Raw genomic sequence first — 21,440 nt, forward strand, 5'->3', positions numbered from 1 at the left:
GCAGACCAAGATGTTTTGCACACTGTTTTTGTGCTTTCGTAGCATCCTGTTCTCTCGGCTGCTTGATTACAAGTTTTTGCCCTTGAAGTGTTTTTGGGAGAGTCTCCTGACACCCTGCAGAGGTCTTAGCTGGTTACACAGCCTGCTTCTCCAGAGGGGCTTCATGCTCACAGTGGGTTTCCTCCAACTGTTGACACACACTGGTGTCCAACGTCACAGCAAACCATTTAAAACACAAGTAGTTAAAACATTAATACACTTGGATCTCGTTCTTGTGCATCCTGCAACGAGGTTGTATTGTTTAGAAGCAAGGAAAGCACAGCTTCTTACGTGTTTGTACTCAATCTTCCCATGGGATCAACACACCAAAAGGTGGGACAGGGCAGGAAACAGATTATCCAGACCTCGGGGTTGTATTACAGATCATCCCTTTAGCATATAAAAATGCTTTCTCTTACAACACACACTGTATTTCTAGCTTAAGTGCAAACATCTGAGCTAGAATTACCCATGGGAATACGGCTCTTATTGCACCCCCTAAGGCAAACAATAGATCTGCTGATCTATGACTTTGTAATGCATTTGGGGGTTTGGGTTGTGTTGTTTTTTAGTCTTTTTTTTAAGGAAGAATCCAACTACCTTCTGTTATGGTCTTTAGACAATACAGAACATGCTCACAAGCAACATTATTGATTCTTTTTAACAGGAATCAAAAGGCAATCTTGTGTTTCCAAGAACACAATCATTCAGAGAAGCCCTGCTATGTCATTTTTTCCAAACTAAAGTGTTTAAAGCCTGTCATCGCACAACAATAACAATTTACATCAGTATCTTTCACAAGCAGAAGATGCTAGGAAGTTACAGGCTAGAATCAATGCCCCAATCAAGTTATGTTACTATATGTGGACTTGCATCTACTAGATAAAAGAACAGGCTTGCTGGGGTGAAAGAGCCATTGCCTCCAGAGAGATTTAAGCATTTGTGTTTTTAAAAAGCCAAGCAAACCGCAGAACACCTCAGTTATACACCACTACTACAAACATTTAATCTAGCCCTAGTACTGTTTTGCTGTTGTAACTAGTAAAAACATTGCAACATAAACAAGTTTTAAGTGCAGAAAGCAGAGACAGACATCTGTTAGGTGTGCATGTACTCACATACTGAAAAGAAAACCCAGCCAAGATGATGCCTTCACTTAACTGAGGAACAAGAAACAGTAGGGTACACAGCCTGATCTTAAGAAAGCAGCTTACTTTCCATAGTGTGTTTTCACTGACATACCTTAATGACACACACAGACATAACACCTTGCAGAAGCTTTCCTGCAGTAACCAAGGAGACAATACCTGCCTGAACATGCCCTTGTAGCAAAAGAAAACAACAAGAAGCTCATTCCTTCAGCAGTTATGTTACATGCTCAGACGGGGAGCTTTAAGCCTAGCTGGCTATAAGCAAGGCTACTAAAGCTAACGCAAGGTATGTGTTTTAGCTAACGAGACACCTTACCAAAAAAAATCCAACAGAACTTGAATATAAGAACTCAGGCATAGCAAGGGTAGATAATATAAGTAAAAGAACAACTAAAGTCAGCACATGAAGCCAGCACAAAAAAAAGATCTCAAAAGCACTTACCAAAATTTCAGGTTCTTCCTCAGAGCAGAAAATCACCATCAGCAATACTCAAAGCACCATAAACTTTAAAGTTACAGACTGAATAGGACATAAAAGAACCCACCACCAAGCACTTTAAAAATAAACCCCACTTTTAACTTGCTTTACCCCCACAGCTTTTTATCCACACTCAGCTACAGAAAACCAAGCTGGTTTTGTACTCAGCAGGTTGTAATTGAGTAAGAAGCCATCCAAATGGCTCCCATCAGCTCTGTCTCATTGCAAGCACCTGTGCTGCAGTGGGTCTTTATAGGTACAAATCCCCATGCAGGTGTGAACAGGGTAGTTTGGTCTGTCAGGTCAGCTCCTTGTGGCTTAGCATCACCACCGCACACTCCTTGGGGACACTAGTGCTTTCCTCGACTGCAGGTGATCTCCATGGCTGAAGCTAAATGCCTACAAATCACTCTGTAATTACAAAACCTGTTGACGGCAATTAATTGCCTGGTTTCTATTGATACCTAAAGCAGACTTTATGCATTCCCATAAATGGTTAAACTCTTGGAATGTTCTTTCAGAGAAGAAATGCAGCTATTTTAGTAACCATCCCAAATCCTTCCACGGACCTAGTAAGAAAAGAAAGGATGTCTGTGGCCTTGAGAACATGGTGGCCTAAGACAGGGATGCAATAAGTATGGACATTGTCTGACAAACAGACTGTAGCCGGAAGATCATTAGTTTTAATGGTTAATTAAGCAGTTAGAATGTTTTGCCAACATGAAAAGTGAGCCAAAGGACAGGTGAAGAAGGTGAAGATTGAGGAAGAAATTACCCTCACTCAGGATCAGGACCACCAGAAGGCACAAATATGCATGCCCAAAAGCTCATTATAATATGTAAATGAATTCTTGGAACTGTAATGAATATGTGTACTTGTCGTGTAGAAATGTGGCTTGACGACAGCATTCTGTGTGCACAATAGGGGGTGAGATCCCCTGTGCACCTGGTGCTGCAGTAAAGAATGTCTGCTTTCTAAAACTTTAAATTGAGTCTCAGTGAGTTCCTATTTTACCGACTTAGAGCAACACTATAAATTTATAGACATTACCTGTTTAGGAAGCTGCTTGTAAGTCCAATACACAAAAACATTGGGAAGTACTAGAATACAATGATGCTTTTCTGAACATGGCAACTAGGCTTTTGCCTCAGCTTTTCCTGGTGAGATTTGCAAATATTTGGATGGAGGGAACTGTTGTGGTGAGGGCTGGAGGGTGATGTGCATGCCGCAAACAGGAGTTGCTTCTTTGAGAGAAAGCTCCAACAAGAGATAATAAAGGATATTAAAAGATAACAGTCTCTGTTTTCTGAAACGTTGAGGCACCATCCCTGGAGTTATTCAAAAGACGGGTTGACATAATGCTTAGAGACATGTTTTAGTGATGTTTTTTATTAGAGTTAGGTTAATGGTTAGACTAGATGATCTGAAAGGTCCCTTCCAACCCAGACAATTCTATGATTCTATAATGTAAATAAGTCTTGGGAGAGAGGCATAAGCAGCTGATGACTAAGTCCAGAGACAACTAGGGAATCTGATGGATTACAGGGAAGGCTATGTGCCCCTGAGCAGCCACACTTGCTGTTTTGTTTTCACTTTGTCATTTTGCAGGTTGGCACAATGCTCTTTTGAGGCTCCCTTGGAGCACCTCGGCGTGTTTGAGGTGAGAAGGCACCACAGATCCAGTTGTCTTCACCAAGAGGCATCTTGTGCTTCCCTGCCCCGTGTCTCTTCCAGCCCCATGGTGAAGGGTGGCAGGTCCTGGGGGTGGCCTGTGTGCTGGAGGGCACCCCGCTGGATGAGGCCTGGGACCACCATGCCTTCACTGCTACCCCTTAACAATGGTGGCTGGGCCAGGGCCTGGGAACCCGAGGAACTGCAGGAGGCCAGGATGGCTTCCAGCTGTGTCCAAATACTGTGTCCAGTTTGGGGTCCCTCACAGCAGAAAAGACATTGAGGGGCTGGAGCGGGTCCAGAGAAGGGCAACGGAGCTAGGGAGGGGTCTGGAGAAGAAGTCTGATGAGGAGAGGCTGAGGGAGCTGGGGGGGTTCAGCCTGGAGAAAAGGAGGCTGAGGGGAGACCTTCTGGCTCTCTCCAACTCCCTGAAAGGAGGGTGTAGCCAGGGGGGGGTCGGTCTCTGCTCCCAAGTCACAGGCCATGGGACAAGAGGGAACGGCCTCCAGTTGCACCAGGGGAGGTTCAGATTGGAGATTGGGAACAATTTTGACACAGGAAGGGTTATTGCACATTGGAATGGGCTGCCCAGGGGAGGGGTTGAGGCCCCATCCCTGGAGGGATTTCAAAGCCGGGTTGCCATAGTGCTTAGAGCCATGGGTTAGTGATGGTTTTTATCAGAGTTCGGTTGGTGGTTGGACTGGATGATCTGAAAGGTCCCTTCCAGCCCAGACAGCTCTGTGACTGCCAGGGCAGTGACCGCACACGAGATGGCGGCCGGCCGGCAGGGGGCGGCTTCACTTGCCAGGACACAAGATGGCGCCGGGCGGCAGGGCGGGGTCAGGCTGCGGCGGGACGCGCATGCGCGGGGGTGCGGTTCGGCGGCGGCAGCGCCGGTAACGGACGGAGGTAGGAGGCGCTGAGGGGGCGACACGGGGGAGAGGGAGAGGGAGGGGGGATACGTTGCGGTGCTTCCTTCTCCTCGATACCGGCCTGCGTTTGTCTCCCCTCCTGCAGCGGGGCCGTCCGGGCGGGGTGGGGGAGACCCCCCCTCTGCGGTGATGCGGCCCCTGCGGGATGGGGGGGCTCCCCCCGCCCCGCATTGGTAGAGCCCTGGGGTGCGCCTCCCACCCCGTTCCTCTGGACCGTCCCACGCGGGCGCGGGGGGTGCGCTGCCTCCCCGCTGTCACTGCTGGCGGGCGGAGGGGGGGCTCGGTCCGTCTGTGCCCCGCTCTGGAGGCGGTTGGGGTCTGGCTCCCACCCCCTCGGAGGGTCCCGGCGAGGAGAGGTGGCCCTGGCGTTGCACCACCGCACCTGGAAGCGTGGAGCGGGGCTCTGGCCCACCATGACCCTGTGACACCTTCCCTTTGCCTGAGCAGCACAACCCTCTGCCCCCGTGGAGCCCGAGTGGGAGCCCACCACAGGCCCTTCCCTGGCCATGGCTTCCTCTCACAGGGCTGCTAGGCCTCTCCTGGCACGGGGGGGATGTGTAGATAGGGGGCTGGATGGTTCTGGGGTGCTGGTGGTAGCTCTACTGCTCAGGCTCATCCCCTTGGTAGCTAAAGAAACGGCATCCCCATCCCGGGCCTGGCTTTGCAGGCATTTCCTGGCTCCTTCTGTTCCTTTCCCTTGGGTGGGCCACCAGGTACTTCAGCGGGTGACCTAGTGCTGGGTTTTCCAGTCCTAAAAGCCACAGAGATCTCTGGTGGCCTCCGCGGCTGGGCTTCCATCAGCCATTCAGTTAGTGGCCTGTGGCTGGCGGCTGCATTTGGGGGGTTCAGGGGGTGACTGCAGCTTTGAAAGGTTTGCAGAGGTGAGAAGTCTCCATGGAGAGGTGATGGAGATGGTGTAGCAGAAACTCCTATTCACTGCTGCTTGGGCAGAGTGTTAAAAAGTGCTTCTCACCTTGTGCTTCCTGTTGGGTCTGAACGAGAACAGGCTCTATCTGTGTAGCAATCCCCTCTTCCAGCTTCTGTGACTTCATTCTTGGCAGTTGTATTCAGCAAGGGTTTTATATTTACTTTCAGATTTTTAATTTGAGGCCAGAGTTACCTGGCAGGGGTCCCCGTATCAGTGCTGTGAAGTCCACTATGGTATTAGAGCTTATATTAATAATATGATGATCTGAGGGCTGGAGCCCCTCTGCTCTGAAGACAGGCTGAGAGAGCTGGGGGTGTTCAGCCTGGAGAAGAGAAGGCTCTGGGGAGACCTTCTAACGGCCTTCCAGTACCTGAAGGGGCTCCAGGAGAGATGGGGAGGGACTCTTGGTCAGGGAGGGGAGCCATAGGATGACGGGTAATGGTTTTAAATTGGAATAGGGGAGATTTAGATGAGATACTAGAAAGAAATTCTTTGCTGTGAGGGTGGCGAGAGCCTGGAAGAGGTTGCCCAGAGAAGCTGTGGCTGCCCCATCCCTGGAGGGGTTCAAGGCCAGGCTGGATGGGGCTTGGAGCAACCTGGTCTGGTGGGAGGTGTCCCTGCCCAGGGCAGCGGGGGTGGAACTCGATGATCTTTAAGGTCCCTTCCAGCTCTGACCATTCTGTGATTCTAATAACATCCTGGGGAACCAGTATTTAATACATCTGTACACTGTGAAAGAATTAATTGCTTAGAAAAGGGATGCCATGTGCTGTTAATGTGTTACAAGGTTCCAAGACTATGAGATCTACCGGATTGCCTCTATTAACGAACCTCGTAATCTCATTAGGGAATGAGATCTGATTTAACAAGATTGCTCGGCTGGAACACAGTTCCCCGAAACTACCAGCTGCTTCAAGATGTTGATTGTCCTCTGTGTGGCAGTTCTGTTTATGGTTTGAACTTTGCGGGAGCAAGGGCAGCACCTGATGGAGGCACATGATTGCCCTTAATAAGAAGGGTGTTACCCAACATCCCATGATACGTAGGCATCTGCTATTGAACAGGTAAACAGTAGTGGGAAACACCCTGAGTGCCTCCTCGAAGAGTCACGTTTCCTTGTCTGACCCAGGTAGCATCAGGTTTTCACAGGTTTCATCACTTTACTGTTCAGAGACCAGGCTGCTGTTGGGGAGTTCATTAGTGTTTCACGTAGGACTGGGTTTAGCATTCCCCCAAGGCTCTCTGTCAGCAAGTGGATTATCTGAGAAAACGTGGGGTTAGGATTTCAGAAGTAATGCAGTGGAGAAACTTGGAGTCATGGAGATATATCCATCTCTAAGAGGGTGTAAGGGATCGGAGTTTGGTCAGAGGAGCCTAAGTTTTGTGGAGTGTCTAGATCAGAGTTTTCCTGGGATAGGAAAAAGATTTTGAGACTTTTTTTGATTTAAGTGGAGGCTCTTGCAGTTTCATTAAGTTAGTGAAGTAGCTCTGTGGAAGGATTTTCCATCTTACTTGAACCAAGTCGTGCCAGAATCTGAGTAGCTTCATGAGGTGAGGACCCACTCTGGTATCTGTGCTTTGGAGACCTCCTGGGGTGCCACACACAGGGTGGGAAGGAGCGTGCAGAACCTGGTCTGTGCTGACAAAGCTGAGCTGTCACTGACAGATGAGCCTGACCAGATGAAGATGTCCATGACTCCTTCCCCTGGCCAAGACCATCACTTATGGTGTCCAGGAAGGATTGATGTGGTGCTGGGATGGGTCACAGGGCAGCAGCTCTGTGATGGGCACAGCTCGTGAATGGCTTCCCTGTGAATGGGGCTGGGCCACCAGCAGTCCCAGTCCTGTCTGGCCATAATGAATGTCTAGAAATAGGGTCCTCTCTTGGGTGGTGTGTCCAGATAGCGGATTTATCGTGTAGCAGATGCAGAGACACCAAGCTGGTATATTTTTCTGGCCCTTTGCTTTAGCTAGTAAGCCACCTAAAATCCAGAATATGCAGCAGAGGCAGCATAGGGATGACTGGAGCAAGCACTGTCATATCCTGAAGTATTATTTGGGATATTCCAGCCTGTGTTAACCACGTAGTGGAGAGTGAACGGGCGAGTCATCCCGTTACTGCGGTCAGGTCTGCAGATGACTATTTCAGGTTCCTGAGTGGCAGCTTTGGCAAATCAGAGTCATCTGGCCCTGCTTAAAAGGCTGGCTTGGGCCAAGATTCATGGAGATGGCTCTGTTGGCAACTCAGTACAACTGGCTTCAGCTGTGGAAGGCTGGAGCTCAGGCTCATTGGAAGGCCAAGGGGTTGCTGAATGGCCGTGGGACGCAGTGACTGGTGAATCCAGCTGTGAGCTGGCTGGGAAGTTAGAACAGATGTGCGAGCTCCAGGCTGTGGTGTGTTGCCAGCCAGCACGCTCAAACAAAAGCGATGCTTTCCTGGTAGCCACTGTTCAAACATCCTTCTCCAAAAGATAAGATCTGCAAACGTCACTGGCAGGAGTGACGCCAGATGTCAGAGGCGGAGGTGGAAGTTTCTGAAATAAAGGCTCATTGCTTTCTAATTTACGAGCTTGTTGCTTTTATGACTGTGCGTTAGAAGTTCAGCGCGAATGAATGATAGCTATTCCCTCCTGCAGCTCCTTTTCCCATTACTGCTTACAACCCAACGTTGAAAAGTTCTGACATACTCCGTGAGTAATTCTCCATCCCAAGGAAAAGGTTATGAAAATACCACTGTGGCAAGCTTAAATAACACACTGCTTTGGATGTAGAAGCACAATCTATTTTTTACAAACAACTGTGATTTGTTTCTTCTCGTCTGCACATTTGCAGATGGGGAGGGGAAAAAATATATATATATAAAAATATAAAATGACCTAACAACTCTCCCAGCAAAGTGAAATCACTTAGAAATGTCAGCTGGCTGGAGGGGGTTGCGCATCTGCGAGGGAGTGACGAGGGAGGAGGAGAGGAAGTGGAACTTTGCCGCCTTTAAACAGCGCCGTAGCATAAAAATGGCAAAATGAGGTGTCTCTGGAAACTTCAGCAGCTGTGGTTTGTGCAGCATGTGCTTAGTGCAGTATTATTTGTAGGGGTACTACGTGTAAAGTGCAGCGCTAAGGACCGAGCCGAGAGCCGGCTTTGCTTTCAGACAGGCGTTGGGGAGCAAAGTCAAGCCCAGGTTAAGAATAGCCCTAGCCGTTGGTCTGTCTCACCCCACATTCTGCCCCACAGCAGCAGCAGGAGATGCTATTTAGAGGGAGAACACGTCGGCCTGGCCTCTGTCTGTGGGTCTTTCTGCTTGTCCACCCCCAGCAGGCACAGTGCTGGGATTAGGGACACCAGAGAGGATTTTCCTGCCTGTTCTCTCTCGTAGCTGTTTGTGTGCAGCTGTTTTCCATGAATTTGTCTAATCCTGTGGAGCTGCCACCCATCTGTGGAACCTCCTTTGGCAGCAAATGTCAGATGTTTGCTGCCTGCCAGGTAGGGAAGTATTTTCATGTGCTTTGAACTATTTTCCTGCTAGTTAGAGTGAGTGCTCCCAGTTCTTATGTTCTGGTACACAACGGTTCCACCTTCACCTTATCCACTGCACGTGGGGCTCTGTAAACCTTGATCATAGAGTTGTCTGGGGTGGAAGGGACCTTTCAGGTCATCCGGTCCAACCATCAACCTCACTCTGATAAAACCATCACTAACCCATGGCTCTAAGCACTATGGCAACCCGGCTTTGACATCCCTCCAGGGATGGGGCCTCAACCCCTGCCCTGGGCAGCCCATTCCAAGGCTTAAGAACCCTTTCCATGGAAAAATTGTTCCTCATCTCCAATCTGAACCTCCCCTGGTGCAACTTGAGGCCGTTTCCTCTTGTCCCATGGCCTGTGACTTGGGAGCAGAGACCGACTCCCCCTGGCTACCCCCTCCTTTCAGGGAGTTGGAGAGAGCCCGAAGGTTTCCCCCCAGCCCCCTTTTCTCCAGGCTGAACCCCCCCAGCTCCCTCAGCCTCTCCTCATCAGACTTCTTCTCCAGACCCCTCCCCAGCTCCGTTGCCCTTCTCTGGACCCATTCCAGCCCCTCAGAGTCTTTTGTGGTCAGATCATGCCCCCCTTCAGCCTTTCCTCCCTTCCTGAAGAGTCCCACCTCTTTAGTCTTTCCTCAGCAGGCAGCTGCCTCAGTCCCTTGATCACTTTAGTTGCCCTTCTTTGATCCCTCTCAGTTCTATGTCTCAGGAAGCTTGTAGTGAGGTGAGATGTACATGCAGTGGTCAAGGTCTGGATTCACTCAGGTTTCATATGATGCACAGTGATGCTGTCCACTTGATCTCCATCCAGTTTGTGAGGGTGCCCAGCACTCTGGTGGCTTCATCTCTCCTTGACCCAGTCATTTGCAGAAGAGAGACAGAGGACTCATCAGAGGGTCAGTTGGCTTAGCTTTTACTTCTTAACCTTTATCTTTCCACATCACAAATTCTTGACTCCTTTTCAATTCATGACCATGGAAAATGCAATTTCCCCTTGAGCTTTGTCTGTCTTTAATTCCACCTATAAAAGTTCATTGTCTGGCTGAAGTCCCCTCCAAGCAGTGTCTTAGCTTTTATCTGGGGGTGGGTTTTGGCCTGGTGGGGATGCAGGATGGTGGCTCCGCTCCACGAGGGCTCTGCAGTTGGATCCAGCTGAGGTCTAGTGCTTTGGCTACGCGTGGAGCCGATGTGCAGTTTCAATCTAGTGATGTAATTCATTGGAACAAGTCCTGTTCCTGCTCCTTCTAAACTAGTTATGAGGAATTCCTTGGGTTAGGCAAAGCAGATGGTTATTTTTGCTTTTCTAATTCTTGCCGAGATAGAAGTGGTCAGACTCACGGCTTCTGGGAAACGCTGAATGGGACTGGAGTTTCATCCGGTTTCATACCCATCCGCTTATTCTTCCCCTTTGATCTTCTGCTTGGACTGGCTGCAGCTGATGTTGCAAGCCTGAGAGGGCTGGCTTGGTGCGTAGTTTCCCATTTCTGATGTGCTCATCCTTATCCCACCTCGTGAAGTCCCCACACCATGGCTGAGCTGGGTGAGTGCAGACCCTGGAGGGCTGAAACGGGAGCAACTTCCAGCCCTTTATCTTGCTTCTGACAGCGTTAAGATAGTGACCTTGTTGTCACCTGTCACGTGTATGCTGTTATGCTGTGAACAGGGCTTCTTCTGATAGCACAGGCTGGAGAAGCTGACTTACACTGATTTAAGAACACTTAACATCTCACCAGATACACAAGTGCCTCTGAAGGGGTGCCCTGTGTTCTGCCTTTGATCTGTAGTGACTTCAGTGCGAGAGGGGGCTTAGTCTGAAAAGCACAAGGGTCCAGAGAAGGGCAATGGAGCTGGGGAGGGGTCTGGAGAAGAAGTCTGATGAGGAGAGGCTGAGGGAGCTGGGGGGGTTCAGCCTGGAGAAAAGGAGGCTGAGGGGAGACCTTCTGGCTCTCTCCAACTCCCTGAAAGGAGGGTGTAGCCAGGGGGGGTCGGTCTCTGCTCCCAAGTCACAGGCCATGGGACCAGAGGAAATGGCCTCAAGTTGCACCAGGGGAGGTTCAGATTGGAGATGAGGAACAATTTTTCCACGGAAAGGGTTCTTAAGGCTTGGAATGGGCTGCCCTGGGAAGGGGTTGAGGCCCCATCCCTGGAGGGATTTCAAAGCCGGGTTGCCATAGTGCTTAGAGCCATGGGTTAGTGATGGGTTTTATCAGAGTTAGGGTGATGGTTGGACTGGATGATCTGAAAGGTCCCTTCCAACCCAGACAATTCTGTGATTCCCCATCATGGGAGGATGATGGTCCCACCTCCTGCCCGTGAGCCCCAGTCAGTGCTGATGAAAGGAGTCCTCCCCTCACAACTTAGCCCCTTGTGAAGATACAGTGACTAGCTCTGGTATAACACCGCAGTTCCCACTGGCTTTATTTCCACATATATTGCCAGCCAGCCAAAGCATCTTTATTTCAGACACTGATCCTAAAATTCAGGGTGCTCCAAGACGAGCTGGACAGCTGTTCAGTGACTCCTGGTTGCTTTTATTTCAGGACAGCAGCCTGCCTGCCGCACGCCGTCGTGTTCTGGTCGTATCTCTTCATAGCACAGAGCATCAGCCCTGCTTGCCATAAATAACTCCTGCCCGAGCCAGCCCAGGTGCAGTCAGCGGTGACTGGGGGGGGGAAGGCAGCCTGCACGTGTGACATTACATCACGGCCCTTGCCATTTTATTTTTGGCTAAAAAATTTACGCTGGTATCTAAACCGGGAGTGACTTAGGTGTGTTTTCTGAAGGCTTGCTTTGCCGTTGGCAGCTCTCTAGCTTGATTCCTCCTGTGACCTTGCCTTTAAAGAGCTGGAGAGAGCTAATCGGCTGCTTGCTGGATGACAAAGAACATTAGGGGGTAAAGGACGGGGCAGGCTGCTGACGAGGAGACAGTCGCACCCCCGGGAGCCCGCAGCCTGGCCTCAGCTTAATGAAACAGCTTTAGTGCAGCAGACAGCTTTCAGTCTCTTAAATCCCCTCCAATCCACTTTTGAACAGCTCCTCAAAGCAATATGAATTCTGATCTCTGCTGGCAAAAGATTGACCAATTAATTTGATTGAACTTTTAGTTAATTTAAGAAATTGAATCTGTTGGCTTTTGTTTGTGTTTTTTTTTTTTTTTTCCTCTCCTGCAGGAGCAACAATGGATTGGCCCCAACAAAGATGTAGCAGGTGTTGGGAGGAGACATCCCATCTGAAGTGGAGGTGATGGAGGGAGCTGAACGTTGACCACACCAACATGGGGTTGCGACTGTTGGCTTGTCTTTTTCATCTGCCCACCGCGGTGATCTACGGCTCCCTGTCGCTCTTCGTTTCCATTTTGCACAATGTGTTCCTCCTGTACTACGTGGACACCTTTGTCTCTGTTTACAAGATTGATAAACTGTCCTTTTGGATAGGAGAGGTGAGTGTTTTCCAACTGCCCTCTTCAATGCAAAATTCTGAAACCAAGACTCCTTGCTAGAAGTGTTGGGAGCCTTAGCTGTAATAGCAGTGTTGTTGCCCTTTGGTGAGGGAGCAAAGGAGCCTTCCCAGTGCTAACTGGGCTTTTCAGTGTTTTCCATTTGCATAAAAATAGAACAAGCTGGGATAGAAAACCCAGAGACTTTGTTTTTCAGACTGCCTTTCCTCCGGGGAAAGCAGGGAAAACCTCTGCCCTCGCTCTGGCAGTTGTCCCAGAGAGAGGGGAATCATAGAGTGGTGATGGGGCAGGGAAGGTGAACTGGGATGGTTCCTGCTGGTTGTCCAGCTCAGCAATGCTTGCTTCACTGACAGAACTGAGGTGTCCTCTGGTTTGTTTCACTGTCCTGTTTTCTTTCTTAGACAGTGTTTCTGATCTGGAACAGCCTCAATGACCCTCTCTTTGGCTGGCTGAGCGACCGAGTGTTCCTTAGCACACAGCAGTAAGTTAAATTCCATTTCCAACAGAGGCTGGGAAGCTGTTCAGTCTCTTGGGGGGTGGTGGTGAGAAATTGAAAGCTTTAAAATGGGGGCGTGGGAATGGTTTCTGAAACATGAAACTCTTAAATACCTCCTTTTCCTGGCACTTTTGAAGTTCAGTGCTGTTTGCACGTTATTTCAGTACCTGGCTGTATAGAGGTCGCATGTCTGTCGGGTAGATGTGACCCTAACCCTTAACAATCACGTGGGTGGTACAGAACCTGATATGTGGGCATCTAAAATCTCAAGCCCGTTGCTGTAGGAGTAATTCTTTTAGTAGGATGTTGGAGAGTGTCTGTACATGGTTTGGGAGACACCAGGTGGGAAAGGACTATTTCTGCCTGGAATGCCACAGACCAGTTGTTCCCAAACTTTCTGGATCATGAATCACGGTTGGCATTAGCATTTCTCATGTATTTATGTGAAGCTTTTAATGAAAATCGTGGTGTGGCTTCCTGCAGCTAGTAAAAACTTCTTATTGAAATGATTTACGTTGTGCAAAACAGCTCTCTCAGGGAGAGACTTGCTCTGGAGAAAAAAAATAGTCCCTTCATGTTCTTTGACCTTCTTAAACCCATATTTTCAGTATGTTCACGTATTAGCTGAGAACGTATGTGATGTGGGTGCTTGTTGCATGAGCAAAAGCTGTATTTGCGTCTAGGCTGCTCACACAACTTCTTTGGAGAGGGAGAATACATGGGTCAAACAGGGTTTTGTCCAAGTGTCTAAAATCTGTGTCTTCTCTTGCAGGCCAGGAGCAGAGATTTCCTCTCCAGAAGTAGTTTTGAAGAGGCTCAGGGCGCTAAGCCACAATGGCCCCCTCTTTGCCATCTCTTTCCTGGCTTTCTGGGTTGCTTGGGCTCATCCTGGTTTGCAGTTCCTCCTTTGCCTTTGCATGTACGACAGTTTCCTCACCATGGTCGACCTCCATCACAACGCCTTGCTGGCGGACCTGGCTGTTTCAGCAAAAGACAGGACTAGCCTCAACTTCTACTGCTCCCTCTTCAGTGCCATAGGCTCCCTCTCTGTGTTCATGTCCTACGCGGTGTGGAACAAAGAGGACTTCTTTTCCTTTCGCATATTTTGCGTGGTGCTGGCCCTCTGCTCCAGCCTCGGCTTCACCCTGTCCACCCAGCTGCTTCGCCAGCGGTTTGAGGCTGATGGGAAAGCAAAATGGGACCAGGAATCAACCCTAAAAGAGTAAGTGTCATCATTTCTGCAGCAGGGACAAAGGCCTGGCGTAGATCTGTAGAGTCCTTTTGCGCGCTGCGGCGAACTGAATGTGTGGGAAGGTCCAGGACGAGACAAATTTTTGTTAATCATTTATGGTTCTTGTCTGTTGATACAGTTTTGCGAATCACCTCTGTCACACTGGCTGCTAAGGCCTTCTGAAAATAGGACAAAACTATCTCCTGACACGCCTGGCCCAAACTGGAGGCAGAGCCCTGACCTTCTGGTGTGGCCCATCCAGTGTTTGGAACATGAAATGAGTTAATATCTAGAGCACCCAGTGAGGCCTGTGAGTGGCAAAATGTCAGAAGCAGCTTGTCGGGAGAGCGTCCCTGCTTGAGCATGAGACCACCTGGCTGGCTGTTTCCTCTGGGGTGGGACAAAGCCAATGTCCCTTCCCCTGTCACTCGCTTTAGCTGCCTGGTAGTGGCTGGGCTGTTGGTGGGTCACCACGCAGCTGGTTTTTTTCCCCCTGTTCAGCTCCCTTGCTTCCCCTTGGGCTGCCTCACGTGGCTGGGGCACTGAGCTGCCGGCGTGACGCTGTACTAACGCGGCAGGTGCTGGTGAGATCTGCCAGGTGAGAGCTAACGCAGGGAGGTGGAAGAGGAGCCTGTGCAGAGTGGGATGGCTGATAAGAGGAGAATGCTTTTGTAGACTGAAGTCTGAATTTTGAAGTTCAGAAGCCAAATTTCCTGGGGAGGCCCGTTGCCTGTGGTTCTTGCTAGCAATAAGCAAACGTTGTAGACTCCTGATCCAGGGAGAGGGAAAGTTGGGATGGGAGCTGGGGAGAGACAGCTTTGCATTTACACAGGGAGGGCTGGGGGCTCTCCCCTGCTTGGTGTGAGGTTGCTTGCTTTTTTTTTGTGGTTTTTTTTTTCTCTCCCTTTAGGCTGTACATTGAGAAACTCTCCGTCCCCCAGGAGAAGAGGATCACCCTGGCAGAGTATCTCCAGCAGCTCTCCCGGCATCGCAATTTCCTCTGGTTTGTCTGCATGAACCTCGTCCAGGTGGGTGCGGCGGCGACGGGTTGTGATTCAGAGGGTGAGATGGTGATATGTGAGATCCCCAGGAAGGGCAGAGGTGTTTCCAGCACCCACTTGCTTTTGGAGCCTCCTGCACACCCTGGCTGATTCAGCAGCTGGTAGCCACTCTCCCTGCTTGTGACCTGAGAGTACTTCTGAGCGAGCTGTGGGGTTTTCCTTCCTCCCTCCACGGCGCAGGCTGGATGATGGGGGCTGGCTGAGCTCTGCGGTGCAGAAGCACAGGGCCTGGCTCGTGGTGGGGATGAGTTCTGGAGTGCAGCTTGCTAGTGTGGCTGTCAGCAGTGTCTCCTCTTTCTGCTTTCCTGAGGCTCCCATCGCTCTTCTCAGCTGTCCAGATGGATCCACCTCCCAAATAGCTTTTGCCATTTCTGTTCTTCATCCTTTTCAGTGATTACTACCAAATGCCAGAAGCCTGCCCAGCTTGGGGTGCTGCAGTCACAGCTCCCGTCTCCCCAGCAATCCCTCAGTTCCCCTCAGGCTCTTGATGCTGCTCTGCATCTTTGTGTTCCAGCCTTGAGCCTTGCTGCCACCTTATCCTTGTCCTCCTGACAGCTGCCTCCTCCCTTCTGCCATGCCACTGTCTCCCCCAAGCCCTCGTGGTCTCTGCTGTCACCTCCTTGCCCTGCCTGTCCCAGCAGCAGTACTGCCCCCAGGGGTGCAGTGGGCATGGCTGGTGGTGTTACAGCTTTGCAGTCTCAAAGCCCACAGTGTCCTGAACTCCAAAACCAGGCTCTTGCTCTGCTCAATTACTCCAGGCCCATCCTGCATGGTCCCTTGGCACAGGGCTCCTAGGATAACAGAGCCCAGAGAGCTGTTAGGCTTTTTCTGTTCTCTCTTACTGCTGTTCATGCTGACCAGCTCATCTGCATGCTGCCTTCACAGGTTTTTCACTGCCACTTTAACAGCAACTTCTTCCCCCTGTTCCTGGAGCACCTGCTGTCAGACCAGATCTCTGTCTCTACTGGATCCTTCCTGCTCGGTGAGTCTCAGGTGGGACTGGAAGGAGCAGCCGGGTTAGGAGCTGGCCTGGGTCTGGATTTGCTCTGGGGAGAGATGTGCTCACACGCCAGTCTTTGGGTCACACTTCCCACGTGCTTCCCTGGATCTTCCTTCCTGGGCACAGAAGTGACTTGGAGCCTTGGCTCCCTGGGACTCTGGCTTAGGTGCCACAGAGATACTGCTCTGAGCATTAGTGCCTGCAAACAGTGTCCCCAGGATGCAAGAGGGAACACAGCCCTGCATTTAATCCCTTTCTCTGTGTGGCACAGGCTGCCCCAGATCTGTGGGCACCGGTCCTAGAGGTACCCTGGGAGGGTTCTGTGTGGGCCAGGTCTGGTCATGCTGTCCCCTCCCTCTCATTTCTGCTCCAGGGCTGAGTCCCAGGTCCTGTGTGACACTGGGCAAAGTATTTTCTTCCTTCCTGCCCATGAGGTTGATGGAAGAACCTTCTGTCTGTAGGAAGAGTGTGTGCTGTGCCACAAAGCCTCTGTGTGTGCGGGGGGGACTAGTCTCTACTTTGTGTCCTACAGCCCTGCTGGTGGTGACCAGCCGTGTCCCCTCTCTCAGTATCGGTCCTGGGGACGTGGTGGATACTGAAACTCCCTCAAGCTATTTGTGCCTCTGTCTCTCCTCAGGTGTTTCCTACATTGCCCCCCATCTCAACAACCTCTACTTCCTCTCCCTCTGCCGCCGCTGTGGGGTTTACGCTGTGGTGCGAGGACTTTTCTTCCTGAAGCTGGCTCTCAGCGTTGTCATGCTCCTGGCAGGACCCGACCAGGTGTATCTGCTCTGCATCTTCATTGCCAGGTAGGCTGGCAGCACTCCATTGCCCTGCTCCTCCTGACCCCTGGGAGGGGAAATGCCTTGTCCCTGATTTACAGAGAAGAGTGGGAGGTGGGGAGCAGTGACCAGGGTCACACAGAAGCCATGAGGGTCCCAGCTGTGACTGTGCCTGAGCTCGGGACGGGCCACTGCAGAATCTGTAGGCGGTGCCTGCAGCAGGGTGAGGGAGGCAGGGATGTTCAGGGGACAGAGACCCGGCAGGGTTGGTGGCAGCCTCTCCTGGCTGCAGAGCCGAGCTCCCCACCTCCTCTGCAGCCTGCCTGTGGCCACAGACCTCAGTATAGAATTATAGAATGGTCAGAGTTGGAAGGGACCTTAAAGATCATGGAGTTCCCACCCCCTGCCCTGGGCAGGGAAACCTCCCACCAGACCAGGTTGCTCCAAGCCCCATCCAGCCTGGCCTTGAACCCCTCCAGGGATGGGGCAGCCACAGCTTCTCTGTTCCAGGGTCTCACCACCCTCACAGCAAAGAGTTTCTTTCTGGTATCTCATCTAAATCTCCCCTCTTCCAATTTAAAACCATTACCCCTCGTCCTGTGGCTCCACTCCCTGACCAAGAGTCCCTCCCCATCTCTCCTGGAGCCCCTTCAGGTACTGGAAGGCCGTTATAAGGTCTCCCCAGAGCCTTCTCTTCTCCAGGCTGAACACCCCCAGCTCTCTCAGCCTGTCTTCACAGCAGAGGGGCTCCAGCCCTCGGACCGTTTTTGTGGCCTTTCGCTGGACCCGTTCCAACAGGTCCATGTCCTTCCTGTGCTGAGGACTCCAGAGCTGGACACAGCACTCCAGGTGGGGCCTCACAAGAGCAGAGCAGAGGGGTATGTGCTGCAGCTGCCTGTTTGCTACTGGCCCAGTGTGTCCCCAGCCCTGTCTGTGTGGCAGGTCAGGACTGATCCAAGGTGTCACAGCAGGGTATGCAATTGTTAGCAGTTCCCCTCCCATAGCCAGGGCTTCTGAAGTTCTTAGTTGAAGTTTTGGGGAACCTTTCTCAACCCTCTCTCCCACACACTCCTGTCATTTCTTGACGCCTCCATTCAGCGCTTTGCCTGTTGTTCTGCAGCAACCGAGTGTTCACAGAAGGGACCTGCAAGTTGCTCAACCTGGTGGTCACAGACTTGGTGGATGAAGATCTAGTCCTGAACCGCAGGAAGCAGGCAGCCTCAGCGCTGCTCTTTGGGATGGTGGCTCTGGTCACCAAGCCAGGCCAGACCTTCGCCCCTCTCATCGGCACCTGGCTGCTCTCTGCATACACAGGTGAGGCTGCTCCTGGGGAAACCATCGGGGCAGGAGAGGGCAGAGCTGTGAGTTCAGTGTCCTTCACTGTGTCCTGTGCCCTGGGTCGGTGCAGAAAGCTCTTCCAGTTAGAATCATAGAATTGTCCGGGTTAGAAGGGTCCTTCAAGATCATCTAGTCCAACCATCACCCTAACTCTGATAAAACCCATCACTAACCCATGGCTCTAAGCACTATGGCAACCCGGCTTTGAAATCCCTCCAGGGATGGGGCCTCAACCCCTTCCCTGGGCAGCCCATTCCAAGGCTTAAGAACCCTTTCCATGGAAAAATTGTTCCCAGTCTCCAATCTGAACCTCCCCTGGTGCAACTTGAGGCCGTTTCCTCTTGTCCCATGGCCTGTGACTTGGGAGCAGAGACCGACCCCCCTGGCTACACCCTCCTTTCAGGGAGTTGGAGAGAGCCAGAAGGTCTCCCCTCAGCCTCCTTCTCTCCAGGCTGAACCCCCCCCAGCTCCCTCAGCCTCTCCTCATCAGACTTCTTCTCCAGACCCCTCCCCAGCTCCGTTGCCCTTCTCTGGACCCACTCCAGCCCCTCAGTGTCTTTTTTTTTTGTGGGGAGGGTCCCAAAACTGGACCCAGCCCTCGAGGTGGGCCCTCACCAGTGCCCAGGACAGGGGGACCATCACCTCCTGAGTCCTCCTCCCCACGCTGTTCCTGACACAGGCCAGGATGCTGGTGGCCTTCTTGGCCACCTGGGCACACTGCTGGCTCCTGTTCGGCCGACAGGCGACCAACACCCCCAGGTCCTTTTCTGCCAGGCAGCTCCAGCCACTCTGCCCCCAGCCTGGAGCGCTGCAGGGGATTGGTGTGACCCCAGGGCAGGACCCGGCACTTGGCCTTGTTCAACCTCATCCCATTGGCCTCAGCCCATCAATCCAGTCTGTCCAGATCCCTCTGCAAAGCCTTTCTACCCTCCAGCAGATCAACACTCCCACCCTACTTGGTGTTGTCTGTGAGCTTACTGAGGGTTTCCTTGATGCCCTCATGCCTGGTCTCTGTATCTCCAAGGCCAGTCACTTGGGGAGGATGGATGAGGGTCCATCCCCACTGTCCCTGGTCTCACAAACTCTTCTCTGACCCCAGGCTACGACATCTTCCAGCGCAACCCCTTGAGCAACGTGGTGAGTGCCCAGCCCAAGCTGGACTCCGCCGCAGCCTTGGAGCCGACTCTTCGCCAGGGCTGCTTTTACCTCCTGGTGTTCGTGCCCATCGCCTGCGCGCTGCTGCAGCTCCTCAGCTGGTCCCAGTTCAGCCTGCACGGGAAACGGCTGCAGATGGTGAAGGCTCAGCGCCAAAGCCTGACGCAAGGCCGAGCCCCAGAGATCAAAACCATCTAGGGGTGTCTGAGCCCCCACCCGGGGGGGGGTTCCTTGCTGGCTCCAGGGTGGCGGCGGCTGAGAAACCCCCGTGTTTACAGTTCCACTGTGAAATGCTGTAACGGTGATGGTTACTCCTTCCGGGAGGAGGTGGCTGGGGAAGGCAGAGAAGTTCAGCGTGTGAGGGGCCTGGGGTAAGATCGTTTGGCCACAGGAGCCAGAAGGCTTTGTCCTAGCCTGTGCCAGCAGGGAGGTGACAGTGCTGGGGACAGCCACATCTCCAGTGCAGTCCTCTGCCCTGGTTGTGGCCCCGGCTGAGCAGGAGGGGATGCAAAGGGACACCTTCCTTGCCAGAGCCCTGCAGCAGTGGGGAGTGGAGTGGGAGGTTCCTGAGCGACCCAGTGACCCAGAGGGTGACTTCAGGACAGCAGGAGCGGGGATGGGAGGATCCTGAAGGCCTTTCCCAGTAGCTGGTACAACCACGTACAGCGCTGCGGTTCTTGGACCAAATCTGCTCTTGGGCATTTCTTGTTCCCAGGACGATGTCCCACACGGCCAGGGGCTGCTGGCTGGGCTGGTGCTGTGCCGAGGCTGCCTCAGAGAGGGAGTTGTTGCTGGGCTGGGAGAGCTGCTGGGCTTGAACTGGGCTCAGCCTGGAGCTGGAACATCTCAGCTGGCATCCCGTTGCCTGTGTTTCTCCCTCCTCTCCCTCCTGCAGCCCCTTCCCCTCAGCGCTGTCACTGTCACACCGCTGTGCCAGGAGCCCCCTCCCGCAGCCTGGCGCCTTTCCCTCTCGCAGGGGGAGAGCACAGCCTGGAGGAGACACCAGGTCTTGCTTTTGTGCCTTCGATTCCTCCGAGGAGCCTGTCTGACCCAATGCTGGGCAGTCACGGGGTTGAGATTTTACCTCTGGGGGGGAGAGACAGACACCTTGTGTCCTCTCCCCTGAAAACGCTGCCCCAGAGCTTGATCATAGAATGGTTTGGGTTGGAAGGGACCTTAAAGATCATCTTGTTCCAACCCCCAGCATCAACTGGCCCGAGGAGGAGAGCAGGGGGATTGGTTTCTCTGGTTCCAGCTGGGAGCAGAGCGGGCAGGTCGTCACCAGAGGGGTCCCTGCAGTGAGGGAGGGTCTCCTCGGTCCCTGTTTGGGGACAGGGAGAAGAGATGTGCCAAAGCAGAGCTCTGCCCTGTGTGTCCCAGCAGGAGCAGGGGGTGCAGGCAGTGTTTGAAGGCTGCTCCGGGCTTTGGGGGCCATTCTTTATTTAGTGCCAGGTTCCCTCGGGGGTCTCAGCCCACAAACCTGCCCTCCTGCCTCAGGACACGGCTGCCTTCTCTCTCGGACCAAGGCATTCCTGCCACGAGGCTCCTGTAGCTCTTTGATGGTTCAATCATTAAGTTATTTGTGCGACTTCTAACAAAAGTTTGAGAATGATTCTTCATTTCATAAATTAAAGATGATCTTTTCTGTACCACTGGGTGATTTTTCTAGCCTGGCTGGGTTCCTGCAGTGCCACAGGGGCACAGCTGGGGTTGGATGGGAGAAAAGGGGGATGTTCCTCCAGCAAAACTCTGCTGGGACCTGGCCTGTTTCTGGCGGGGGGGTCAGAGAGGATTGGGGGAGGGCTGGGGGGAGGCTGCTGCTTTGGAAGGCCTCAGGGATGAGACCATCCCGTTCCTTCACCTTCTGGGGACAAGGCTGGGGACGTTGCTGGGCACTGTGCCACCTTCCCAGGCCTGCCCGGGCAGTGAAGCTCACCGTGTCCTCAGCGAGCGCCGGGGCTGGCACCGGCTCCTGTCGCTCAGCCAGGGCTGTCCTCGCTGTCTGCACCAGCCCTCGCTCGGCTCCTCTGCGCCTCGGCTGCCCTCACCCTTCCCTGGGGAGACACAGAACACACAACGGTTGGTGAGGAGAAGAGAGGAGCTTTGGACACCCCCAGTGCAGACCCACGGCTGCAACCCTGGGTTCAAAAGGCAGATCAGGAAGGGAACCCTGGACCAGAGATGGTGTCTCTCTGCAGAG

The 21,440-nt window shown here is 52.4% G+C and overlaps 1 protein-coding gene across 4 annotated transcripts; it reads left to right on the forward strand.

The window, feature by feature from the left end:
- The first annotated feature begins 4,189 nt into the window (after positions 1-4,189).
- MFSD13A (major facilitator superfamily domain containing 13A) lies at positions 4,190-20,889 on the forward strand. 4 transcript variants are annotated; one of them, XM_014958669.1, is made up of 9 exons: positions 4,190-4,249; positions 11,891-12,159; positions 12,579-12,658; positions 13,446-13,895; positions 14,815-14,932; positions 15,851-15,947; positions 16,603-16,774; positions 17,868-18,061; positions 19,185-20,889. In XM_014958669.1, exons 2-9 carry the CDS (start codon positions 11,995-11,997, stop codon positions 19,436-19,438), a joined length of 1,530 nt encoding a protein of 509 aa, XP_014814155.1. In that variant the 5' UTR covers positions 4,190-4,249; positions 11,891-11,994; the 3' UTR covers positions 19,439-20,889. The 4 variants fall into 4 exon arrangements, with proteins under 4 accessions (XP_014814155.1, XP_014814180.1, XP_014814172.1 ...); XM_014958694.1 differs by lacking the exon at positions 4,190-4,249 and adding an exon at positions 6,158-6,751 and having other exon boundaries at positions 19,185-19,489; XM_014958686.1 differs by lacking the exon at positions 4,190-4,249 and adding an exon at positions 8,480-8,683 and having other exon boundaries at positions 19,185-19,489.
- Positions 20,890-21,440: the final 551 nt, after the last annotated feature.

Source organism: Calidris pugnax, unplaced genomic scaffold (assembly GCF_001431845.1).
Source record: "Calidris pugnax isolate Ruff unplaced genomic scaffold, ASM143184v1 scaffold4, whole genome shotgun sequence".
Classification (NCBI taxonomy): domain Eukaryota; kingdom Metazoa; phylum Chordata; class Aves; order Charadriiformes; family Scolopacidae; genus Calidris; species Calidris pugnax.